This window comes from Schistocerca gregaria, chromosome 4, assembly GCF_023897955.1.
Source record: "Schistocerca gregaria isolate iqSchGreg1 chromosome 4, iqSchGreg1.2, whole genome shotgun sequence".
In the NCBI taxonomy this organism is placed as follows: Eukaryota; Metazoa; Arthropoda; class Insecta; order Orthoptera; family Acrididae; genus Schistocerca; species Schistocerca gregaria.
The window spans coordinates 345,535,635-345,560,897 of NC_064923.1; the positions used below are offsets into that span (position 1 = coordinate 345,535,635).

At 42.8% G+C, this 25,263-nt stretch overlaps 1 protein-coding gene across 1 annotated transcript in view; it reads left to right on the forward strand.

Moving 5' to 3' along the window:
• LOC126267425 (uncharacterized) overlaps positions 1–25,263 on the forward strand; it is a 181,745-nt gene that overhangs the window by 131,437 nt on the left and 25,045 nt on the right. Inside the window, exon 3 of the mRNA XM_049972678.1 lies at positions 22,554–22,694. Coding sequence (XP_049828635.1) covers positions 22,554–22,694 — 141 coding nt within the window. The remainder of the gene's footprint in view (positions 1–22,553; positions 22,695–25,263) is intronic.

Consider the following 25,263-nt stretch of genomic DNA (forward strand, 5'->3'; position numbering starts at 1 on the left):
TACATACACTCATGTTCAGAAAAAAACAGAACACCTTGAACGACTAGAGAGAGGACGTTCATATTCACAGGACATGTACGTTAGTATGTTCTTGAACCATATCGGCCTGCGGGTTCAACACCGATATCGCGGCGCAACAACATCTACTAGTAAAGTCAGTCAGACATGAGGAACAGAATACAGACATTCAGACTGGAAATCCCTTACTCCAACTTATAACACCGCTTTTGTGCGTTCCACTGCCGAAACTTCTTGTAATATCGTTAATGATACTCCTTGTGTTCTTGGAGGCAACGGAAACCCAAGGAGAGGCTGGCTACCTCTAAGCGAGCCCAATAGTTCCCGACCACAACAGTCAGCATATACTACGTCCTCTCGTTCAGCATAATTTATATGGATTAGCGATACCCAGCTCACAAGCTAAGGGCCTAAGAGGGAGCTTTCAAGCTGATTGGGCTCGAGGGAAACTCCGAATAAAGCCAGCTCTTGCACAATTAACAGTTAAGATCACATTCTGCAGTTGCGGCAGGCAGTAGAGCCAGATACAAAAGGTAGTTAAATCCTGGTTGAAACGACCTAGGGCTTTGTCTCGGATTTTGAAGAAGCGCCACAGTATTTAAAATCATAAATTCTAATAATTCAAATTTCATCATCTTCAGGTGCGTCTGTGCAGTGGTTTCCAGAGTATACACACTCATGTTCATAAAAAATAGAACACTTGTGGTATAGCCATCCATCCTGCATTGACGTGGTTCCAAAGTTCACCTGTGGTGGTTGGCATTGTGCCACAGCACTGCACCTCTAGTTTCACCATATTCCACACATTTTCGACTGTCGACAAATCTGGTGATCTGACGGGACATGCAGAAGGCTGACATCCTGAGACACTAAGAAGGCACGTGTTCGTGCAGCCTCATGTACTCGTGCATTGTCTTGCTGAAAAATGGCGTCTGGATGTTGTGCAGAAAGAGTATGGCTACAGGTCGCAGGATGTCATTCACGGTAGGTCACACTGTTCACAGTGCCCTGGTCAAGCACCAACTGTGATTTGTGGTTGTACCCAATAGCACCCAACACCATTAGGTCCTGAGTTGGCGCTGTATGCCTTGCGCTTCCCCTCGCACCGAGTAACCAAGATAACGGCAATCATTTTCAAGCAAACACGAGCTGGATTTGTCCGAAATCATTATCTGATGCCAATCCTGTGCCCAGAGACGTCGTTCCACTCACCATCGCCGTCTAGCATGTTTCTGCACACTCTTTAAAGATAGGTGGAGAGGTCACAATGCGCACATAATCTATGCCGTAATAAACGGCGACCGACTGTCACTCCTGATAGTTGACAATGTGTTATCATGTACCACTGTTGCGGCAGACCAGTTTTTGTCCTTGGGCAGCCAATAAAAAATAACAGTACATTGGTCCTGTCTGGACACATTGGTAATAAACTGATAATTAAATAAAGACCCTAAGCTGGTGTTGATATACATCAACGGGGACCGTTGAAAATGTAGTAACTCCGCGGTAAGGTTCTGCCTCCGTGCCATCTTTTGGCGTATGGTGTTGTAAGGGGCGATTACAAAGTTTTCATTCGAATGGCGTACTGTTTGGTGAAAATGAAATGAAATGTCGTGTGACGAGGGCCTCCCGTCGGGTAGACCGATCGCCTGGTGCAAGTCTTTCGATTTGACGCCACTTCGGTGACTTGCGCGTCGATGGGGATGAAATGATGATGATTAGGACAACAAAACACCCAGTCCCTGAGCGGAGAAAATCTCCGACCCAGCAGGGAACCGAACCCGGGCCCTTTGGATTGATAGTCTGTCACGCTGACCACTGAGCTACCGGGGGCGGACGAACAGTTTGGTAAAACACCGTGTCTTACTGCCGGAAGAAGTTCGAAACTACCTGCTGCACATCCTCGTCCGACAGGAATCGTCGACACTTCAAGCCACAGGGAGAGATTAAGATTGTAGGGCGGATGCTCGAGTGTTTCGTACGTGGGCTGGTGTAGCTACTGTATCAGGACATTTGCGATATGGAAACGTGCGTTGTCATGAAGTAACAGCACCCCTTGCCGAAGTTTTCTCTGACGTTTCGCATTAACTGCACGCCGTATTTTCTCCAGCGTTGTGCAGCAGCGTTCCCTAATGATGGAGACACCAGTTTCGTTGAAATCAATAATGTATGAGGCCGCCCACCCGGATGTACGGGCGTCTTTTGTTGAATAGAGACCAGCACGGTACTTTTCGCACATTTCCACAATGGTGGTTTCCGACGGACATGCAACACCATACACAGTCTTCATTCTCCGATGGATATCTGCCAGTTTTTGTCCTTCGGCAGCCAATAAAAAATAACACTACATTGGTCCTGTCTGGACACATTGGTAATAAACTGATAATTAAATAAAGACCCTAAACTGGCGTTGATATACATCAACGGAGACCGTTGAAAATGTGTGTCCCGACCGTGACTCAAACCCAGGAGCCCCTGGTTACATGGCAGACGCTTTATCCATCTGAGCCACAGAGGGTCCAGAGCGTAGTGCGACTGCAGGGATATGCACGCTCCCTGCGAGACCGACATTCCCAACCTAATGTCCACACACTACATTCGTAGTGCCCCTGCCCATTACACTCATTACTCACGGCAGACAATATTACCGAGTCCCGTAAGAGTTCAGGCAATGCCTGTGCATCCAGCACAGAAGAGAAAGGTCAATGGCCGGTTAGCTTTAACTATATGAAGATGGTAACTGTTCTTTCGCACATGTCTGAAAGAACAGGTACCATCTTGCATGAGATTTTCATCCTGCAGCGGAGTGTGCGCTTATATGAAACTTCCTGGCAGCTTAAAACTGTGTGCCGGATCGAGGCTCGAACTCGGGGCCTTTGCCTTTCGCGGGCAAGTGCTCTACCAACTGATCTACCCAAGCACGACTCACGCCCCGTCCTCACAGCTTTACTTCTGCCAGTATTTCGTCTCTCCGAGTTCGAGTCTCAGTCCGGCACATAGTTTTAATTTGCCAGAAAGTTTCAGATACTATCTTCATACACATTGGTAATAACGTCGCCTTGTGCATGATGCCTCATTGACCGCAAGCACGTCGGCAAGACACGAATGTCACACTAAACCTTGCCTCCATATCGGTGCTCGTATACCTACATCGCAGTCGCGCTACGTTGCACATATGCATGCTACAGCATCGCCTTAAAGACGGAAACCTTTTGACCGCTCCTAGACTTTGATACGGCATATCGCTGTCCCTACTGTTAGCTTCTCGCACTTTGGAGCCATTCTTTTCCAAGCAGTTCCTCAGTTGTCCTGTTCCAGTCCCCCCAACAACAAAATTTCTTTGGCACCATCACGAATCGAACCCGGGTGTTCTACACCACAACCAGACACGCTAACCGCCAAGCTCCACAGGAGTTAAATTGCTACCGGACACTTATTATTAGTGTTAAAGTTGTTACAGCTTAAATCCTGTCTCGCGGGTCCCATCAAGGCTGGCGCGTCAAGTGTAGAAGTGACGATGATCGGTCCGGATCTGCTGATAAACGCCTCATTACGGTTCAGTGGTGCAATACGTCGCACGGTTTGCCCTGCATGCCTCTGACTACATGGCTTCCGGCCGAGCACACGAGTGAATCTTCGCGCGACGCCAAGCGTCACGGAGAAGGAGATGACGGAACGTCTCGGCCGTACCTACCGCTGCGTGGCAGCTCCTCTTACTTGCTTTTCTATCCTCCAACGAAAGCTGTCCGTCCTGATTAACAAGCAGAACTAGCAGCGCTGGGAGAAAGGTCCGGCGGAAAGTGGCCAACTCACTCCCTGGACACCGTCTGCAAGTATTCGCTCGTATAGCTAAAAATAGTTGAATAATTAAAGATAAACTTTTTACAGTAGCGGGAATCCGTAAGAAAGCTTGCGTTTGTTACAACTTAAAGACATACGGATATTTTAGCCCAGCTCCTGACTGTGAATCTCGGCAGTAGGTAGTCATTTACCGTTGATTATTAGTTTCGTTATATTCGTCCTCTACAGTGGTGAGCCACTCAGAAGGCGAATGCGTGATGCTTTCTGCGCTCAGAGAGACGCAGAATACTGTTCCATTTCTGCCCCTTTCTTGAAAACATTTTTGTGTCAAAACATTATCACTATAGCTAATACTTCTTGCAATCGCTTTATGTTACCCGCACTGAATACTACAGTGGCTAAAACAGCTCCCCAAACATGCTCTCGAAGCGCTCGTTACAGACATATGCACAAGATTATATGCAATTCAGAACCTGTAAGAGGTTTCCACCCAGCATATGCATAAAGTATAAAGAAGAGCAAATAGAAGAAGTTGACAGTCTTAAATTTCTGGGATTACAACTTGTTAATAAATTCAGTTGGGAGGAGCACACCACAGAACTGCAGAAACGCCTTAACAAATCTGTATTTGCAATTCGAATGTTAGCAGACATAGGCGACATAAAAATGAAAAAGCTTGCATACTTTGCCTACTTTCATTCCATAATGTCATATGCTATAATATTTTGGGGTAACTCTTCAAGTCAAACAAATGTGTGTAATACGTATTATTTGTGGAGTAAATTCACGGACGTCCTGTAGAAACCTCTTCAAAGATCTGGGTATACTAACTACTGCCTCTCAGTATATTTACTCCTTAATGAAATTTGTCCTAAATAATATATCTCTTTTTCCAACAAACAGCTTAGTTCATACATACAATACCAGGAAGAAAAATGATCTGCACAAGGACTTAAAAACACTTATTTTGTTCAAAAAGGGGTCCAGTACTCAGGAACACTCATCTTCAATAATTTACCAGCAAACATGAAAAAATTCAGTTACAAATAAAGATCAGTTTAAAAGGAGCCTGAAAGAGTTACTATTGGCCAACTCCTTCTACTCCATTGACGAGTTTTTTAATAGAAACAAATGATGTATTGTATATACTCATACTATTAGTATTGTTTGATGTATTGTATTTACTGATACTATTAGTATTGTTATTTCAGCTTAAAACAAAAAAATTGACATGTTCCACATCCACGAGGATCTCCTCAGCACGGATCTATGGAACGAAAGACTAATCTAATCTAATATGTTAAGGTTGTTGTATTGCTGTGGTGCACGGCTCTTTGCTACTGCGTAAATGTAGGTAACAAAGTTAAGTCGATGACTTGTTCGATATTATACGACAATTTGAGCGACGTTTTCACGTCAAAAATAGAAGTGATATTTTTGCATGTCAAAAACATACGGAAATAGATAACTCCGAGAAAAAAGACAGTACATTGTTTGAATCAATTCAGGTGCTGTAAATGGACTGCATGGTTCGCTAATCGACAATAGTTCACGTAACATACTTATTTAACTGTTTAAAATATAGGACGTAGAAAATTAATTGTACAGAAAAATTTTAGAAAGCATTGTTTCATTTGAGAGCGAATAGCGATCGGTGTAAAATAATAAGAAAATAGTCTCGTTGGCACAGATGTTTATTTTGGTTGGCAACTGGCAGACGGTAAGCATGCTGACGGCGGCTGGCGGACGGAGGAAGATCCCTAGCGTCAACTGCTCAGACGTTGGTTTAAGGCTGACGTCCGTATTCGTAAGGATCTTGCCCCGGCCACCGCCACCAGCCGCCATCATCGTGCTTACGGTCTGAAGGTGGTCTAAACTATACACCGAAATCAGCTGCCAACTATAATTAAAAATTCGTTGCGATCGAGACCATTTTACTAATTGTATTTATAAAATATTTTTAGTAACTGCGCAGGTGTTGGGAGTAGCTTACAGTGACGGGTAGGGGGCCAAGATGTATAAACTGGGTGTACATGAGCCGAACTAAGTTAAAAACGCACTGCATGACGGTATCGAAACTTATGCTAATGTTCTTAAATATTCTAGGTCCAGTATTAGTATCTCACAAAATAGTTACAGTAATCGACATGCTTAGTTAGTGTTATGATGACAACGAACGAGTCGTCGCCAATGTTGGCTGGTGGCCAATGCTAAATAGAAACATATACATCACAACAGGTATTTTCAGTAACGTCGATAAGGTGCTGGCTGCATGGTCTGAATCTGCAACGACTAAAATAATTAGAAGTCGTCGGTAAGAAATAATATATATTGTAGTTAACTGGATGTACAGTATTCTTCTTGGCGGCATACATATAATTATAAACAGATAGCTATTGATGCCTCACTTAGGCCATACTTACTAAGCGCCTTGTTAGAAGTTGCTTCCTACCAGCTGAAGGCTGTTCTACTTTACTACTTGACTTCCCGAGCAAGAGTGGACGAGAGCTCGCTAGAAACTTGATACAAGCCGCGGAGCGGCGCTGGTCGCGACTCGCGAGTCTAGCGATACTAATACGGGCCGCGGTCGATAACTGCAACCCCTAACGAGTGCGGTATCGAACGTTTATACCACAGTTAGCTGTAGAACTACATAGCATATGCATAGTGACCTTAGTGAAGAAAGAAAACCCAGGTACATTTTGTAACGAAGAAGTCATAATAATGTACTAATAATTTCACATGTACGCAGTCGTTATGTTACATGGCACGTAGGCAAACTTAGGGATGTATTAGTAGCGCCTGGATCATAGCTGCCACAATCCCCATTTTCGTTTACATTTGCTTTTTCGGTACTTGATATTAGTCTTGAAACATGGGATATGCAACAGCACTAAATGACAGCTCACTGTACAGTACCATGATACCCTGCTGCGAGTGCCCGGACACTCTTACGTACAACGACGACTGGAAACAGGAAGCAGCGATGAGAATGTCTGCGTGCAGCCGGAAGCAGCAGCTGCTGCATCTTGTGACATTCTTGTGAGGAAATAGACTATTTTCTGTGACACGTATCACAGTGTTGATCAAAGAACGTCGCAAAACTCAAGTAGAATACAAACGGTACATTGAACAACACGTGCTGTTGTCTCGCGGATTTCCACACTCCCCCATCCTCCCTACGCGAACTAAGGTTTGATTTTTTTATTTTCTATTACAACGGTCACAGCCACAGGACACTTTATCACCCTAATGCTTGACATTTAACATAGTTTAAAACATATTTTTAAAAACTAAAGTGCAATCAGTATTCAGCTGATGGAGTTAGCGGCATTAAGGATGGGTAAAACCTATTACAAGATTTACAGAGTAAATGAGTCCTGTAGTCGAAAACAATGGTGGGAAAAATGTGTGCGAATTTATTTGTAGGAGCACTGAAACGCGTAAAACAAGAAACAACGTGTACAGTATGTTGTGAAATCCAGCGAAATAATAATGTAAAAGCGATTGCATGGATGGCCGTGCAAAGCTTAAATTAGAAGAACCACTGCTTCTTTCTCAGTTATTTTGACTCGTTTCCAGATTGAAAGAGAGGCCGATCTAGAGCATCAGTGAAAACTATTTTAAACTATTCTTTAACGGAATGATACGATTCTTTGATTGGTGACACGAATGCTAATGTAATCTGACACACATGCGTAATTTAATATTAATCACGTGTCGAAAATCGAATGGGTCATTTACGAGTTAGTAAAGCATTTTTTTGTGCTTTTCTTTTTTTCCCGTGCAAGTCAACCACTTAGTTTCATTTACAGATTATTTCGAACTGCGGTCCTTCCACCCATTGTATTTTTATCACAAGTTTCTTAGTGAGAACAGTAACAATAAATCTTTGTTTGGCAATGAAATGTTAAACAACGTCACATTGTCGCATTCATGTGATTAATCACTAAAGTTCCCTGATCAGCAAGAATAAAAGGACATTAGTATAGTTAATTAAGCCACTAAATAGACAGCTATAGCTTGAGTAGCTTTTTCCTTCTTTTTATTCATTTATTATTTCTACGATGCGTATTCCAAGCCTCTGTCTGCCCAACTGCTGCAGATCTATCAAAAGATTGCCCTTGAAAGCATTGCGTGCGAAACAGGCAACCCACAATACACATCCTCAGCGCGGGCCTACATAAGCGGAAGGCGCGGTGAGCTTTTCCACACCAAGCTTGTTTTCGCTTCAGTCCGTTACTCGTGCTGGAGTATCAACGTTAAATACAGTTTTACCGCTCGTTTCTCGTCAGAGTCTTACTTCTCGTCTCTGACGCTGGCTTCGCTGAGGACGTATGTTGAAAAATAATGGTGTTTGCTGAACGGGTTGTACTGATTTATTTAGACAGACCACTGATATATTAGATGATGAAAGATAGCTGCCCTGTTGCCGGGAACAAAATGGTTGTACCGTATAGAAGTGCCACCTTCTCTCACAAGCAACCAACAATAATATAAGAGCTGAACACGCCTCAATAACTGGAGTACTTGCATATTTTTGACACATATCCTTCGCAATAGAGTAAATCTACTGTGAAGCTGTAGTCAGTACAACCAGTATTTTAAATAGTTGCCTGCATGAAAATCGACGATGGACACCACATTATCCTTACTATACCTCCATTTACAGTTAACACTGTGTATCTAGAGGATGTACATAATTAATACCGAACACTGTCGCGGGTGAAAGTTTACGATAATAGAAACAAAAACGTTTAGTAAACATAGACCCGCGAACGTGACATTAACGAGATAATCTCGAATGTGCAGTTAGAAGGCATTACTGACTTCAGCAGGAAATACTGTTCTAGGTAGTACAAAAGTATTTGGTATGTTGACTTGTCGATTAAGTTCCCATCTAAATTGTGCGAAACATCTCCCATTACTTACCTTAACAAGAAATACAGCACTGCTTCATCGTGTTAAGTTCTGTAGTGTACTGAATACTCTTGTCTGTTGAAGGAGCTGTTCCACTTGTCTTCCTCACTATTGTATGCGATACTCCACTCCCCCACCCAGTGAGTGAGTTTCTTTCAAGCATTCCTGGATCAACACGAAAACACAGACAAAAATTCTTCCAAACATCCCTGGATCATGACGAAAGACTTGGCAAGACTGTACGGTTCCCTGCTGCAGTCCTTCAATCACATAAACGGGATTGATGTATACTTTACTTCTGAGATGATAACAGAAAATTCGAGTGGGTTGATGCGTGGTGATGTTAAAGGCTCAGCCTACCCATCTTGCGCTAAGTTGGTGTGTTACGTGTGGCCTTATATCAGCATGGAAATGAGCAGGCGCCCCAATATGCATCTACAAAATTCGCCAACCATGGCCCCAATTATAGCACTCCGTCTTCGGGCCACGAGTGGCCTACCGGGAGCATCCGACCGCCGTGTCATCCTCACTGAGGATGCGGATAGGAGGGACGTGGGGTCAGCACACCCCTCTCCCGGTCGTCATGATGGTATTCTTGACCGAAGCCGCTACTATTCGGTCGAGCAGCTCCTCAATTGGCATCACGAGGCTGAGTGCACCCCGAAAAATGGGAACAGCGCATGGCGGCTGGATGGCCACCCATCCAAGTGCCTACCACGCCCAACAGCTTTTAGCTTCGGTGAAATCACGGGAACCGGTGTTTCCACTGCGGCAAGGCTGTTGCCTTTGACCCCAATTTTATGGGGCCTTAATCGAGAAGTTTACATTTTTAATACATATCATTGTATAAAGGAAAGGGACAAAAAATGGAAACACCAAAAACACAACACATCACCATGCCTAATACGGTCTAGAAAAAAGGTTGATATTCAAAAGGGCTTCCAGGCGTCTACAGTCAATAAATTCGAGCCTTGTTTGGTTTACAAGGGCATCGTATACCATTCTTCCGGCAAAATAGCGGAAAGTTTAGGTAATGATGATGTATGTGGCTACTCTCCAAAGTAGTCTACAAAGGCTCAATAATAATGAGACCTGGCGACTGTGATGGCTTGCGATGATGCAATAATTGATTCTCGTGCTCAAAATACCTGTCCTGAACAATGAAATTTCTGTAAACAAGGGTCCTGTCACCTTGGAACACAGAATCACCACTTGGGGACCAACTTTGTACCATGGGATGGACCTGATCAGTCAATATGGCCACATAATCCTTGGCTGTGTTTCGACTTTGGAGAGTGCCCATGGGAAACCACAATATGGTTGCCCAGATCATCACTGAAACTCCACCATTTTTCACTCTTGGGACGTAAATTCGGTCAGAACTTGGAAGCAGTGTTAAACTAGACTCATCGGTCCAAATGACATTCTTCCATTGTTCTATAGTCCAGGTTTTATGGTTTCGGCACCACGTTTTCCTATTACGGGCATTTGCATCATTGATGAGTGGTTTTGGAATTCCACCTCGCTCTGCAATTCCCAGCCCACGAAGTTCCATTGGTGTTTCGGAGTTGATAAGGTTCGCGAGTGCAACATTCAGTGACTTTGCAGCTGTCGTCCTCTTATTTTTCGACAAGATTATCTTCGACGACCGGAACAGGATCACGAAATACGCACTTTTGTCTGCATTGTGGCTTAATGGCTGTTTTTTTTCGATTCCCCTGTATGCTGTATAAATCTTCAATATGGAACAATTTTCTCACGTCCTAATTCACTTATCTAAAGCACACACAACTACACAGAACACTGTTTTTACCACGACAGACACATGCAAGCTATCGAGGATATTGCAGACGCGCCGTGTTCTTGGTCAGATAAAACAGCGCAACCTACAGGCTTGACGAGTATCTGTTTATGTTCAAGCGTGAATTTCTCGCTGTGTTTCTACGTTTTGTCATACCCCTGAACTTTCTCCCGAGTTAGTTTTCGCTATTAATTGTGATGCAGCATGTATATGTGGAATTTTCGTAGAAAGTGTTTCATATGAAGTTAATGAAATGCCGCACACAAAGTTAGCCAAATTTCTGATGCTTTCATCACCAAAAACATCTATCAACCTGTAAGAGTAGAGCTTATCAAGAGGGAACGAATTCTGAATTTCTATGTCGGTTGCAACGATCGCTAAATGCTAAGCCCTCTTCCCTCCCTGTAGACACCCTTTGCCCCTATACCGGAAGCATTCACAAATGTTAACGTAGCTGGCAGAGACCACAGCCCTACGAGCACTGTACAATTCTCCTCCTGAGAAACCTAGTTGTGTACTTAGTGGCACGTTGACGCAATGCCACGAGTTACGTCGTCACAGTGAATATTGCCGCGTGAAAATGGAGCTGCGGGTGTCCCAGAAAGCGTGTGCATCTGGCATCACTGCTGTACAAACGAGTGCGGCATCGCCAGAGGAGACGGAAGGGGAGCTCACGGCTGCTGCGAATGCTAAGTCAGCGCGAGCTCGGGATGAATGGGACTTTCACAGAGGAAATGGGCTCCAGTTAGTTGGGACGGAGCTAGCTCCGCCGCACCGGAAGGCAGGAGTTCGCACACAGCGGTCTGTGATACGCAAAACCCCACCGGGGGGCACCGGCTGGCAAAGTCCCCTTTCACACGGCAGGTCGTGCTTCTGGATGGTGTGATCCACTAACAGCAGCCGGTCTGTGGCACACAGAGCGGAAGTCTCGCTCGCCGTAGTTTAGATGCCACGTGGCGGCCGAGCTGCCGCCTGTCGGTGTGTTGTTTGTAGTACTAGGCAGTTATTACCCGGCAAAGTAAATTGAAGACCTGACCAGCGTGGCAGCACTGCTGTGTTTACGCTAGGAAAACGGGGGGCGGGACACTGTATTAGTAACAACGTACACTCCAGTGGAGCGTTGCCCCGACACACGCTAGACGTCTATACAACATTGGGTGTCGTGGACTTGTGCGACCCGTGACGTCAACTTGGTGTGTCCTACCAGAAATATTTTAGCCGTGGCCTTTCCGATTGTCCAACGAGCCATAACAGTGGGCGGGGATCGGAGAACTCTGATCTGAAATACCACTGTGCAAAAGTGGTTGATGTTAGCCGTGGCCTTTCCGATCGTTTTGTAAATAAGGATACCCGTTCACATTTTACTTATACTCAAGACTGAGGTTGCCACTTATTTTAAGCAAATAAAGTATATTGGTTGTAAAACATAGGAAAAAATACGCTGTATTAAAATAAACATTGTCTATCACCAACCATGGGCCATTTAAAAGACTGAAGATCAAAGAAAGGAAGATATTAAGAAATATCATTGGCTCCAGGTTTCTCAACAACGAGCTAATTCATATAAAAATTCAACCCTTTACCAAACTACCAAAAAACTCTCAGATCAAATGAGGAAAAGAAGAAGTAGTTTTTAGGGTCACATCCTCAGAATCAAACTAGATTAACAAAATATTTTTGGCTACTTCCACAAAAAAAGACCCAACCAAATTGGTTTAAGAAAATGGGAAATGACGTAAGAGAAATCCAAATCACATAAAATGGTCATGGACGAAAATTTTAAAAAACCGTAAAGACAAGAAAGGTAGGTTCCAAGTCAAAATGAAAACCAACGACCAAACCAAATCTCTGAAGAAGAACGAAAAGCAAGATCAGAAACATAAGATGGTTTTTTTTTAATTATTAGTCTGAGTAAAAAATGGAAGATCGAATTTCTGCGAGTGGAACCAGATTTCTGCGAGTGAAACCAGAAGAACTGGCATTCGTATTCGTGCTGCTTGCCTCCGAATATGTTGAGATTTCCGATGGTGTGTTTCAGGAATGTTAAGAGTAAGCTTAAATTGTTGTGAGTGAAACGAAGATCAAAGACACTGATATTGTCTCCCTTCACGGCAGATCAACAACTGTTCAAATGGTTCAAATGGCTCTGAGCACTATGCGACTTAGCTTCTGGGGTTATCAGTCGCCTAGAACTTATAACTAATTAAACATAACTAACCTAAGGACATCACACACATACACGCCCGAGGCAGGATTCTAACCTGCGACCGTAGCGGTGGCTCGGCTCCAGACTGTAGCGTCTAGAATTAATGATAAAATCAGCTACAGTTGTAAAATTATTGGTTTCTAAAAAGGAATGCACTGCCCGGTTTCAGGCTACCCTATTGGTTGCTTTGCAATATATTCACGTGCGGACGCAGTAATCTGTAATTAGTGCCTCGTCGGTACATGAGAGTTGTTAGCTTTCGCTGCAGTGGATGACAGTTTGTGGTTTGTTAGACCTGTTGTTGGCGGCTACCTGAATGTGAATTTTGACCGTCGGATGGCATGAGCAATGCACTCGCTAGCTCAACGGGTACATGGCCACTCCCACCGGCATTTCAGCTTTGCGGTTGTGCTTCGTACTGATCTGATTGGTGTCTATGAAGCGCTGGTAAGTTGCATATTCGGGAGGCTACACTATTTTCCCCACATACCTGCATGTGCGCAGTAATCCCTCTTTTGGACGTTTCAGTGTTCGGAAGACCACCCTTCTGTCTTAATGAGGACCCGTGTGTGAAGCGCCCCTAAACCTGGACCGTTATAAGTTTCGTGATGGGGCATTAGGGATGTCTGCACTTTAATTTTTTATGTGTTTTATTTCATTTGACGGTGGTTTCCGCTTTTCTAATCAAGGACCTTTATCCTTTTACGTAGGTCATCCTCTGCAAAAGGCTCTCTGGCAGACCTAGAATGCAAGAGGAGGATTTCCGTTGCATGTCCTGTACCAGGGAGGCACATATTCAACCTATTTTAACCATAGCTGTGCATTCTTTGTGGACTCACATTTTAATGTAATTATTCTGCTAAGAATTTCTGTTGGTTCTATTTAGCTTTGATTACCTTAATCAAGAGGATAGGTATTATTACTCATTTAAAAATTTTGCAGATGCACCTGAAGATGGAACATATCTCCTGAAGCAAGGTAGTGCTTTCCTTATTAGAAATAAGTAAATTTGACAACTGCAGCGGATCTTACCATTGATAATGATATTCTTGCTGGTCACAATTACGTGACTTTATTTTCGATTATCTTGCTATTTCCGAAGGTGTGGTCAGGCAAGCTGCTAACGGAACGAGTAGCAATGAAGGTACAGGTCTGTGGTGCCGCGTCGAAGGAAGCCGAAAGAGTGCGGGAGGCACTCGCCGGAAATACCTCGGTGCAAAACTGGTTGGTCGGGAGTGCAGAGGTACCTGCGGCAGCTACAAAACAGTCGGAAACGCAACGTCAGAGAAAAGCTCGAGTCGAAAGGAACCCAAAACGCCTAAAAAGTGCAGTGCTTGGTGAATGCAGCAGCTACGGCAGTGCCGAAAAGGAAATGAAAACTCGGTGCAAAGCTGGCTCATCGAGCATATCACTCACAGTATTACATAGAGCTCATCGCAGCTCACGTGACGTACGCGTTTGATCTGTTTCAGGCCGTTGTCTATTTCATGAAATATGCCACTCGTTGTCATGCTGACTTCCTCTATTATGATACTACGCACATCTTAAAACATCCCTCGACACACTCGTTTGTCTTCATAAGCCCACAGATCCTTCCCACACATGAAAAATTTGTGATTTATCTATTCTTTTTATTGTTATACTATTTACTGCAATACTGTCTTTCAGACTGGAATACTCTCTTTCAAATTCTGAAGGTGACAGGGGTAAAATAAGGGAGCTAAAAGCTATTTACAATTTGTATAGAAACCAAATGGCAGTTATAAGAGTTGAGGGGCATGAAAGGGAAACAGTGGTTGAAAAGGGAGTGAGACAGGGTTGTAGCCTCTCCCCGATGTTATTCAATCTGTATATTGAGCAAGCAGTGAAGGAAACAAAAGAAAAATTTGGAGTAGGTATTAAAATCCATGGGGAAGAAATAAAAACTTTGAGGTTCACCGATGACATTGTAATTCTGTCAGAGAGAGCAAAGGAGTTGCAAGAGCAGTTGAAAGGAATGGATAGTGTCTTGAAAGGAGGATATAAGATTAACATCAACAAAAGCAAAACAAGGATAATGGAATGTAGTCGAATTAAATCGGGCGATGCTGAGGGAATTAGATTAGGAAATGAGAGACTTAAAGTAGTAAAGGAGTTTTGCTATTTGGGGAGCAAAATAACTGATGATGGTCGAAGTAGAGAGGATATAAAATGTAGACTGGCATGGCAAGGGAAGCATTTCTGAAGAAGAAAAATTTGGTAACATCGAGTATAAGTTTAAGTTTCAGGAAGTCGTTACTGAAAGTATTTGTATAGAGTGTAACCCTGTATGGAAGTGAAACATGGACGATAAATAGTTTGGACAAGAAGAGGATAGAAGCTTTCGAAATGTGGTGGTACAGAAGAATGCTGAAGATTAGATGGGTAGATCACATAACTAATGAGGAAGTATTGAATAGGATTGGGGAGAAGACAAGTTTGTGGCACAACTTCACTAGAAGAAGGGATCGGTTGGTAGGACATGTTCTGAGGCATCAAGGGATCACCAGTTTATTATTGGAGGGCAGCGTGGAGGGTAAAAATCGTAGAGGGAGACCAAGAGATGACTACACTAAGCAGATTCAGAAGGATGTGGGTGGAAGTAGGTACTGGGAGATGAAGAAGCTTGCACAGGATAGAGTGGCATGGAGAGCTGCGTCAAACTAGTCTCAGGACTGAAGACCACAACAAACAACTATTGTGTGTTACCTTTGTACTAAAGAGATAGATAACTAAATTATGCGTTGATTCGAAACACATGTTACGATTTTATCCCGACGCTATCAAGAAAACTCTACGACACGGAACCGCAGTGCCTACACACTTTTTTTTGTCGTAAAAAGCCCATGTATGATGTCTCTTTTAAAACTACATCGTTTCACGAAGTCAGCGTTTGTATCGTTCACAATGTCGCCGATACTGCTGCTAATGCCATCTTTATACCTATCGTCAATCGGCCATTTATTGTGTTCGCTTTGTTTCACTTTTTTTGGGGTACATACTTCAATCCCATTTCACTCGACATCGTCTCCCCCTTCCGTAACTTGCACTTGATCGACTTACTCAGCTTAAACATTTTGCTTGCACGTTCGTCATCTTTTCTGGTCAGTACTGTCACTCCTTTTTCACCATCATCAGTAAGTTTAAAGAAGTTAACAGCAAGCCGTCAGGACGGTCTCAAAAGACATTTTCCGCGACCTCCTTCCGCGCTCGTACTGCGAGGTGATAATGTGCGCTACTCTGAACTGTGACGTGGCTAAACCAAGTCATGTGATGAAGTTAGTTTTTGTTACGACTGGGTCTGCGGTTCGCTTTGTCAAATAGTAAAAATTTATTTATTTAATCGTGTGGCTAGGGTCCCCCGCCGGGCAGACCGTTCGCCGAGTGCCGGTCTTTGAATTTGACGCCACTTCGGCGACCTGCAGTATGAGGATGATAGGATGATGATGAGGACAGCACGACACCCAGTCCCTGGGTGGAGAAAATTCCCCGACCCAACCGGGAATCGAACCCGGGCCCAGATGATTGACAATCCGTCATGCTGAACATTCAGCTACAAAGGGATAGTAAAAATGCTTGCTACAGAGAAATTAGTTGTGATTGCTACAAGTATGATCGTTAATAAGAAACACGAAATATGAGAATCAAAGAACCGATGCCACTGAGCAACTAGTCATAGATTATGTTTAAGAGTTTTCCACTGCCCTCACGAGAGTCTTTATCAGAACTTGAGAAAATTTTCCATTTCTCTCGTATGTCGTTGAATTCATTTTACGAATTCTGTGATATACTGAAACCATTCTTTGAACTGGTACACACCAAGATGACGAAACACACAACTGCAAGAATATTTCTCTGCTGAAAAAAATAAAAGGAAAATTTTGAAACTTCTTGACATATTAAAACTGTATGCCGGACACGGTCTGGAACTCGGAACCTTCCCTTCCGCGGGCAGTACCTTCACCTACAGAGGAAAGCACACTGCCGATTTCCGTCCTCCTTCATATCTAATCCGAACTGCACTCCGCCTCTAACGACCTCGTCGTCGACGGTACGTTAAGCCCTAATCTTTCTTCTTTTCCCTTCCTTCTCTCTCCTCCTGGTTCTATACTACTTTATGTGGCGCACCCGTTAATGCCCTAGACGTGGATATCGGGATAATTATTGCGATAACGCCACGGCCAATTCTCTCGCCCGAGATGTTACCCCTCCTCTTAATGACCTCGCTGTCGAAGAGACTTTATGCCCTGCCGTTTTTTGCTTCTTATCAATAGGCCTCCATAGAGATACCAGGTATTCGCCAACGTCTGGGCAAGACAATTAGAGCTGCTATTCAACCGTGTATTTGAGTCGGAGGCCAGTGTAGAACAATAGTTACGAAAGAAATAAAAGACTGAAATTGTCTTCTGTATCTATACTTTTTTGTCTCTTTGCATTGGAGGCAGGTGAAGAAGGGGAGTACGAGAGAGAAATGGTCTACACAGTGGATAACCATGTCATTAAAAGTTGCCTGGGTCGGGAATACTGATTTTCAGAATCCTTCTGTTGTCGGCATTCATCTTTCGTCACTAATGAACGTCTAGTTGATATCAACCCCACTGTCAGAATGTAATTTTACGTGTGGTCTATAGCGAGGTCGCTGGAGATGGAGCACTATTTATGTAATTATTACACACAGAGAACTTCAGAAGGGTAAGCGTGGGCGGAGGAATCGGTCGTTCTCGTTGCGACAACCGTACCGAAGTTCTCATAAGTCCACGTTAAACGCAAAAGGCTTGGGATTTCAGTACCACTTCTTCCGAAATAAACAGTGAAATCAGTTTTACAGGGCAATTCGAATCTGTACTTACTTGATAATGATTATCATGTACCTGACAGGAAAGTCGAGGGCGTGCTGAAAAGTAATGCCTTCTTATGTGAAAACTCTTAAAACTTTTGAAATAAAACACCTTTATTCTTCATGTCTACAAAACTGTTTCTAAACATAGTCACCCTGCCTACGAACACATTTCTCGCAACGAGAGACCAGTTTGATGATACCGTCACTGAAGAATCTTTGACTTTGTTGGCGGAGCCACAATATATGCATGCAGCACTTCATCACTATCAAAGTGATGTGCCCGAAGGTGTTCTTTAAGTTTTGAAAACACCTGAAAATCGCATGAGTGAAATGGGAACTCTATAGTGACAGTGAATCGAACGCGTCAGATTGTTGCATATGACGCAGCGCCCATATGTGTTCTGGAATTGTCGTGCTGAAGGAGAGAGTGCTCCGTGTGTGGACGAACTCTTCGAATTCGAAACTCGAATACAGAACGCTGTTTGTCAAACATCTACATAGTTATGTTACACGCCAGCATGTTACAGGCCACCATTTGGAGCCCTCTAGCGGCAGAGCGCTGCAGATATGTAGCAAGGAAGAATAAAGATGTGGAATGTTAATAAGGTTTTGTCTTATTTAAAAACTTTTTCGAGTTTTCACATAAAAAATTCGTTGACATTACTTTTCAGCACGCCCCCGTATATATTGTTCCCGGGAACAGGTGAACGACGCTCAATGTAATTTAATCCAGTTATTTCATCGCAACTCCCACGAAAGAAGCATGTGAGCGACTGTAGCAGTCAGTTTGTACAGTTCTTTGTTACTGTAACGTTCTCACGCAACCTGTACCAGTGTAGAAGAGTTCACGCCAGTCGTACTCCATGCGGTCTGATGCGCTGCCTCGCATTCGCGTGTAATGTAGGGCTCCAATGTTAATATTCCCTCGTATCAAAATGTTCGTAGTTAGTCAACGCTCATATAATTTCATAAGGGTAGAAACATTCTTTTAGCAGGTAAATGCTACTTATCTGTGTCTGTCTCGTTGTCTAGGATGTCAGTTTCTGTTTATGCTTTCCAACGAATAAGTCCAAGGTTTTTTGTTTCAGTAAAAGTGTTGCTTTTTGATACCATCAGTATTTTTTCATAAATTCTTGAGACTTTCTACAACACCAATTATTAAATACACGCATTGGGCAGCATTTCAACATAACATAAAAAACTTGGGAGTTACATTGACAAATCTCGACAGCAGAAACTACTGTATTATGGAGTGTTTGAAGCCTAAAATTTGTATAAGTAATACATACCTAGCTTCCGGATCCTTATGGAGCAGGACGTACTTCAAATGAATGTGTCTTTACTGAATTTATTTTTCAGGTATAATTTAGATGACGTTTGCTGGAAACAACTATTTACATAAAGATTTATGCCCCTAATAATTAGTAATGGAGGTTGCAAATTTTGACAGTATAAAAACTATCAGATTCCTGTCTTTCTATAATTGCTAACTGAATTATCAATAATAAAATTAGAAAACTTAAAATTGAAAATAGAAATTTTATTTGCATGAAACCTAAAGCATAAAAATATTAGCTTCGCTGTAAAGTAGTTTTTCACTTACTTAAGTTAACATTTCCGATTACTAATTTTCATGGCTCAAGATCGGTGTTTCTAAATGGATCGATACGAAAAATAAAATTATATTGTCAGAAAAATAGTGCTTTTGTCATCAAATATATGAAGAATTATTTTTAGCTGTGGAATATATAATTTAAGTATAAAAATTAACTCAAGTCAGGTCTACATTTATACGGAATCGAACCTTTCAACTGACGTACGAAAGTTCTGAGAAGACAAGATTCATTACAGGACGCGCCAATATTTTGTTATGAATGTATTTCTTATATATCACCTTTTTCAGTTTCTTTTACTGCTTCGTTCACCTATCTGACCGTAGAGGATCACTTCATTTCATAGCCGAGTAATGAATGCTAATGACATGCTATTGCTTTTCAATCTTTCGTAAGTAATTGGTGCCAATTTCAGTTTCTGGATAAGCAAGTCGCTATCTGATTACATTTCTATGCGATTCTGTACTAAATAATAGGCACGGCGTATCAAGTTGTTACTGCGAAGTCCCAACATCAGTAGAATTGTGAGTCAACTGCGAGCCTGCAGCGGCCACTCCCCATACCAGGTCACAATCTTATCAGCAGCAAGCCGGACATCGTACATTTTTCCTGTGACAACACTTTGTCGTAAATAATTGCGTCACTGGCAAACACTCGGCTAAGTCGTTAAACAACAGGTCCTAAACGACAGACACCCTATGACTCAAGGCGGAGGAAGTGCACTCTCTTAGAAGGGACCTATTGCCGATAATCGTGTTACCAAAATAACCCTGATAATACCTGGAAACCAGCACACGCCTCTTACCTCGCGAGTGCCATGATGCCTACCAATTGTCAACAGGCGGGAATCAGATGCACGCGAATGTGACCAGAAAGAATTTGTTCATCATAGCAAACGAGAGGAAATAATGACATAGCAAAACTACGATATGAAGAGCATATAATGTTGTGTTATTAGTGACACTAAGTTACTGTTAATTGTCTGAGCATACAATGTTGTGTTATTAGTGACACTAAGTTACTGTTAATTGTCTGTGGCTTAGTCTGGAGAAATCATGCGTTTACAGATTAAATTATACTACCTAAAACTGATTAACTAACTCCGTTCGAACAGGCCTCGGAAGGCCCAACGGGAACCGACCGACCGCCGCATCATCCTCCGCCGATGGCGTTACCATATGCATGTGGTCAGCACACCACTCTCCCGGCCATTGTCAGTTTTCGTGCCCCGAGCAGAGTGCAACCCGCTCACCAACAGTGCTCGGAGAACCTGAACGGTTGCCCATCCAAGAACGGCTTTTCCTGCAATAGGGTTTGCATGGTCATTCCACTTTAAATCGCCCCGTACGCATACTCCTACATATTTTATCGAAGTAACTGCGCCCAGTGATTATTCTGCAATCGTATTGTGATAGGGTAATGTATCTTTCTATCAATATATTCGCAATACGTTTCATTTGTTTATGTCGAAAGACGACTGCCACACTCTGTACCGACTACCACTCCTCTACAGGTCTTCTTGCATATCGCTACAATTTTCCAGCATTGCGACTTCTCTGTATACAACACCTTCATCCGCGCGAAGCCTCATGGAACTTGCCTATTATATCATTTATACATGTCGTGGAAAGCAATGAACCTAGAACAGTCCATTGGGGTCCGCCCGAAGTCACTTTTGCGTCTAAAGACGTCTCTCCATTGAGAATGAGATGCTGTGTCTGTCTGCTGGGAATCCAGTCACACAGTCTGAAGTTCATGTATTGCTTTGATTAGATTAGATTAGATTTACTTTCATTCCGATTGATCCGTAGTGCGGAGGTCCTCTAGGATGTAGAACATGTCAGAAAAACAACAATACGTGACAAATATTTACAAATCAAACAAATAAGCTAATGTACCATTCCACAGGTCCCAAGTGGGATGGCCGCCATTTTTTAATGAAAGCTATATGAAACAATCATTTTACAAATACTACTGCACTGAATTTAAAATAAAGTTTTTTATTTATTTATAAGGTGATAAACGCGTAATACATCTACTACATACTTATTTAATTTACAATGAACACATTACTGCACTGAACTGTTGCGGAAGTTAGATTGTACTTACACACACACACACACGTACACACACACACGCACGCGCACACACACACACACACACACACACACACACACACACACACACACACACACACACACCTTGTTTACAATGAACACATTACTGCACTGAAATTGTTATATATCAGTTGGTTCTACAGAGAAATTCATCAATGGAGTGGAAGGAGTTGGCCACCAATAAATCCTTTAGCCTTCTCTTAAACTGAATTTCATTGATTATTAAGCTTTTTATGGCTGCTGGCAAGTTATTGAAAATGTGTGTTCCTGAATAATGCACACTTTTTGTACAAGACTAAGTGACTTTAGATCCTTGTGAAGGATATTCTCATTTCTAGTATTGATTCCATGAATTGAGCTGTTGGTTTGAAAAAGTGATATATTTTAATGACAAATTTCATTAAGGAATAAATATATTGGGAAGCAGTACTTAGTACCCCTAGTTCCCTAAACAGGATTCTGCAGGATGTTCTTGACTTCACACGACATGTAACTCTTACTGCACGGTTTTGTGCCCGGTCGGCTGCTAACTGTATTCACGACATATTTTGCAAACAGTATGGCCATATACCAGTAAATGTAAATGGAAAATTATATCATTATACGGCACATACTTTTGGAGATATGATATCATAAACAATGAAATGCCCGAAAACTGCTGCGTCATGCATGACGTTAAAATTTACAGCTTCTTTGGTGCTAAGTCTGTTCGCGACAAATTTCGCGACGGTATCGAAATAAGCTGCTGAATGTAGCTACAAAATTATATTATCGGCTGCTAACTGTATTTACGACATATTTTTCAAACAGTATGCACATGTACCACTGAATGGAAATGGAAAATTATATCATTGTACGACGCATACTTTAGGAGATATGACGACATAAACAATGAAATGCGGGAAGCTGTTGCGTCATGCCTGATCTTTAAATTTACTACTTCTTTGGTGCTAAGTGTGTTCGCAATAAATTTCGCAACGGTATCGACAAATGCTGCTGAATCTAGCTACAAAATTATATCATTGTACGACACATAATTCAGTAGGTATGACGTTATAAACATTAAGCACAAGGCCAGACGTTGCGTGGTGCAGGGTGTGAAAGCACAGCTGTAAACAGATGCCTACCCAACGGCGGGTTTCTCATCTAGTAAATATATAAAACTGTAAATGGGCGAAGTGACATACGTGATAATCTACTGTCGTATCTCTTTTTACAGCTGAAGCTGGTGGACGTGGAGCGCGTGGAGTGGATCAACCGCAAGAGCTACAGCACGGTGGCCCTCGAGTTGGGCCCCAGGGACGGCCGTCTGCTGCTGCGTGCTCCCGACGGACTCGAGGACTGGTTCGAGCTGCTAGAGGTGCGCATTCCGTGCTGCTCTCTAGTTCAGAGTCGGCGATGCTGTGCCCTGTACACACAGCTTACTCTTCCTCTGCTGATGATCAGAAACAGTCTGAAAAGCTTGTAAAGGAGTTGCAGGCGAGGCTGTGCCGAGAAATTGTTATTAAGAAAAACATTGGTATGTTGCGTCATTTCCGACTTGCTTATCATTGAAGCTGGCCAGTGAGGTAGTTGCGCCGGCAAATTGAAGCAGCCTGCCAGAGACAGTGCCCCCAAAAGTGTTCCCCGTTTGGTTTCCTCAAACAGACCAAATGTAGCTTTTGCTCACCTAGCTTAAATTTATCACTCTCGAAAAAGGCACATTTTAACTTGTAATGAGCATTTCAACAAGTGATAACTCGCAGATCGAAAACTGCCTGTGCACGATCTCATTTTAGCGGGTGCAGTTGCGTGAATTTACGAGCGCGACGATCTGATTGGCTAATTTCAATGCTAAATTACTCGGAAACAGCGCAACGTATCGAACTTTGTTTCTCAAATAATTATTTCTGTGCACAACCTGTCCTGCAACACAGTTACATGCTTTTCAGATTATTTTTGACTACCTTGTGTAACTCAGTGACTACGATACTTGTTTTCCACTTCATGACAAGAATCTGTCATTTCAGATAAGTAACTTGATATAGACGCTCACTCCCTCTTTACCTCCCCTCATCCCATCTTTTTGAGATGGTAGAAGAGTCATATTGAGACAGAACTGAGCAGAAATCGAAAGATTCCAGCGACACATGCTACTCCGACATGTTTTCAGCAGCTTTGAAGATTAAGTGTGTTAACGATGCTCAGTATGGTTCTTGGGGCATGTATAATGTTCACTGAACCATTCTGACCCTCTATGGGAGCGATGAGGCCGTATAATATCCAGGTGAATCGAAACTACAGGTCTCTTCCGAGCCCATGTACGCTAGCAAATATTTGCACACGAAACCTTGTGTGAATTTTGAGGGAGTGACAATGACAGACGAAGAACGTAAGAATTCCCCACAACTAGCTGTTATTACCGGTCTGAAATGTATTCTTCTATGGGCGAGTACCACATTGTAACGCACCTCATCAGCCGAAGAGACCTTCTTACATGCCTCTGGTGTTCGACAGTGGTATTCCTGCACCAGTCCTAATTTCTATGTCCTGTGCCGTGCGGCTGGTAAAACTACTACTGGAGGAAGAGGATTCAGTACGACTTAGCAAGGAAATATTTCTGGATGTTATGGGTGCTAAAATACTGTTTTTTTTATTATTTAGTTGACGATATGTTTGTGGCATAGGCAGCTCGCTGTATATCGTTGTAGTTTCAACTAACACCTGTCATCCAAACTGTGTTAACCACAGTATCAGCTGCGATTTAACGATAGGTTTACCGCTCGATTTGTCTTTTCCCTACTGGTCAATGAAGAGACGAATGGCCGCGCTACTCCATAGACACGTGGAGAGTTCCTCTGTTGTCCAGCCTAGATGTCGCGTTTTTCACTCAGACGATGAGTAAGGATGCTGATAGGACCTTAGTCATGTGTCACACCGAACCAAAATGGTTCAAATGGCTCTAAGCACTATGGGACTTAACATATGAGGTCAACAGTCCCGTAGACTCAGAATTACTTAAATGTAACTGACCTAAGGACATCACACACATCCATGCCCGAGGCAGGATTCGAATCTGCGACCGTAGTAGCAGCGCGGTTCCGGACTGAAGCGCCTAGAAACGCTCGGTCACAGCGGCCGGCCACACCGAACCGTTTCATTCGCTTGAGCTCTATCTACTGAACGTACCAGCTTCTTCCGGCCAATTTCTCTGCACTTTAAAGCAGACGTATATTCTTTTTACTCCTTAAATCAGGTGCAAACAATTATTCGACGTAAGTGGAGAGTTCAAATAAACTTACATCTTGCTGCTCACTTTTTTTGTGGATCCAAGTCCATGGTGCCCTTCGATATCACAATTTTTCTCACAACTCGTTAGATAATTCGCTTTTCTTTCCGTATGGTATTTCCCTTTATCTGCCTTCTTTATCGTGGCTTTAACAACAGAAGTTCGTGGAGCTTTTGGAAAGGACTGCTACTTTACTTTTGTTACGAAGAAAAATTTTATTCGTTTCGAGTCGAGGTAACACTGTAGTTAGTATCTGGCATCGCATTCAAATACATTAAATTCTTCTACGAAGATGATACTATTCCATTTTTTTTATTGTAACTGTACAGAACTTTATAACTAGGTAAAACGAAGCACACCATATTGGAACATCACGTGACAGCTGTATGCAGTAACACAGCGCTGAATTATGTAATAGTTGACTAGTGCGGTTGTCAAGTTATGGGTAACGTTTACTGAAAAATGTCAAAGATGTGATGTTAGTCAATGAACACTCTGTATTTATACATACGCCTTGTGATATCCGTACCGTTACAGTCTGCGCGAAGAATACTTTGGAGATTTGTTCCTCACTAGCAACACCACTTTATGGTACAGCTCAGGTTTAGCGCTTTCAGCTGGAGCAAAAATTTCAAAGGTGGGGATTACCACACCGCTCACG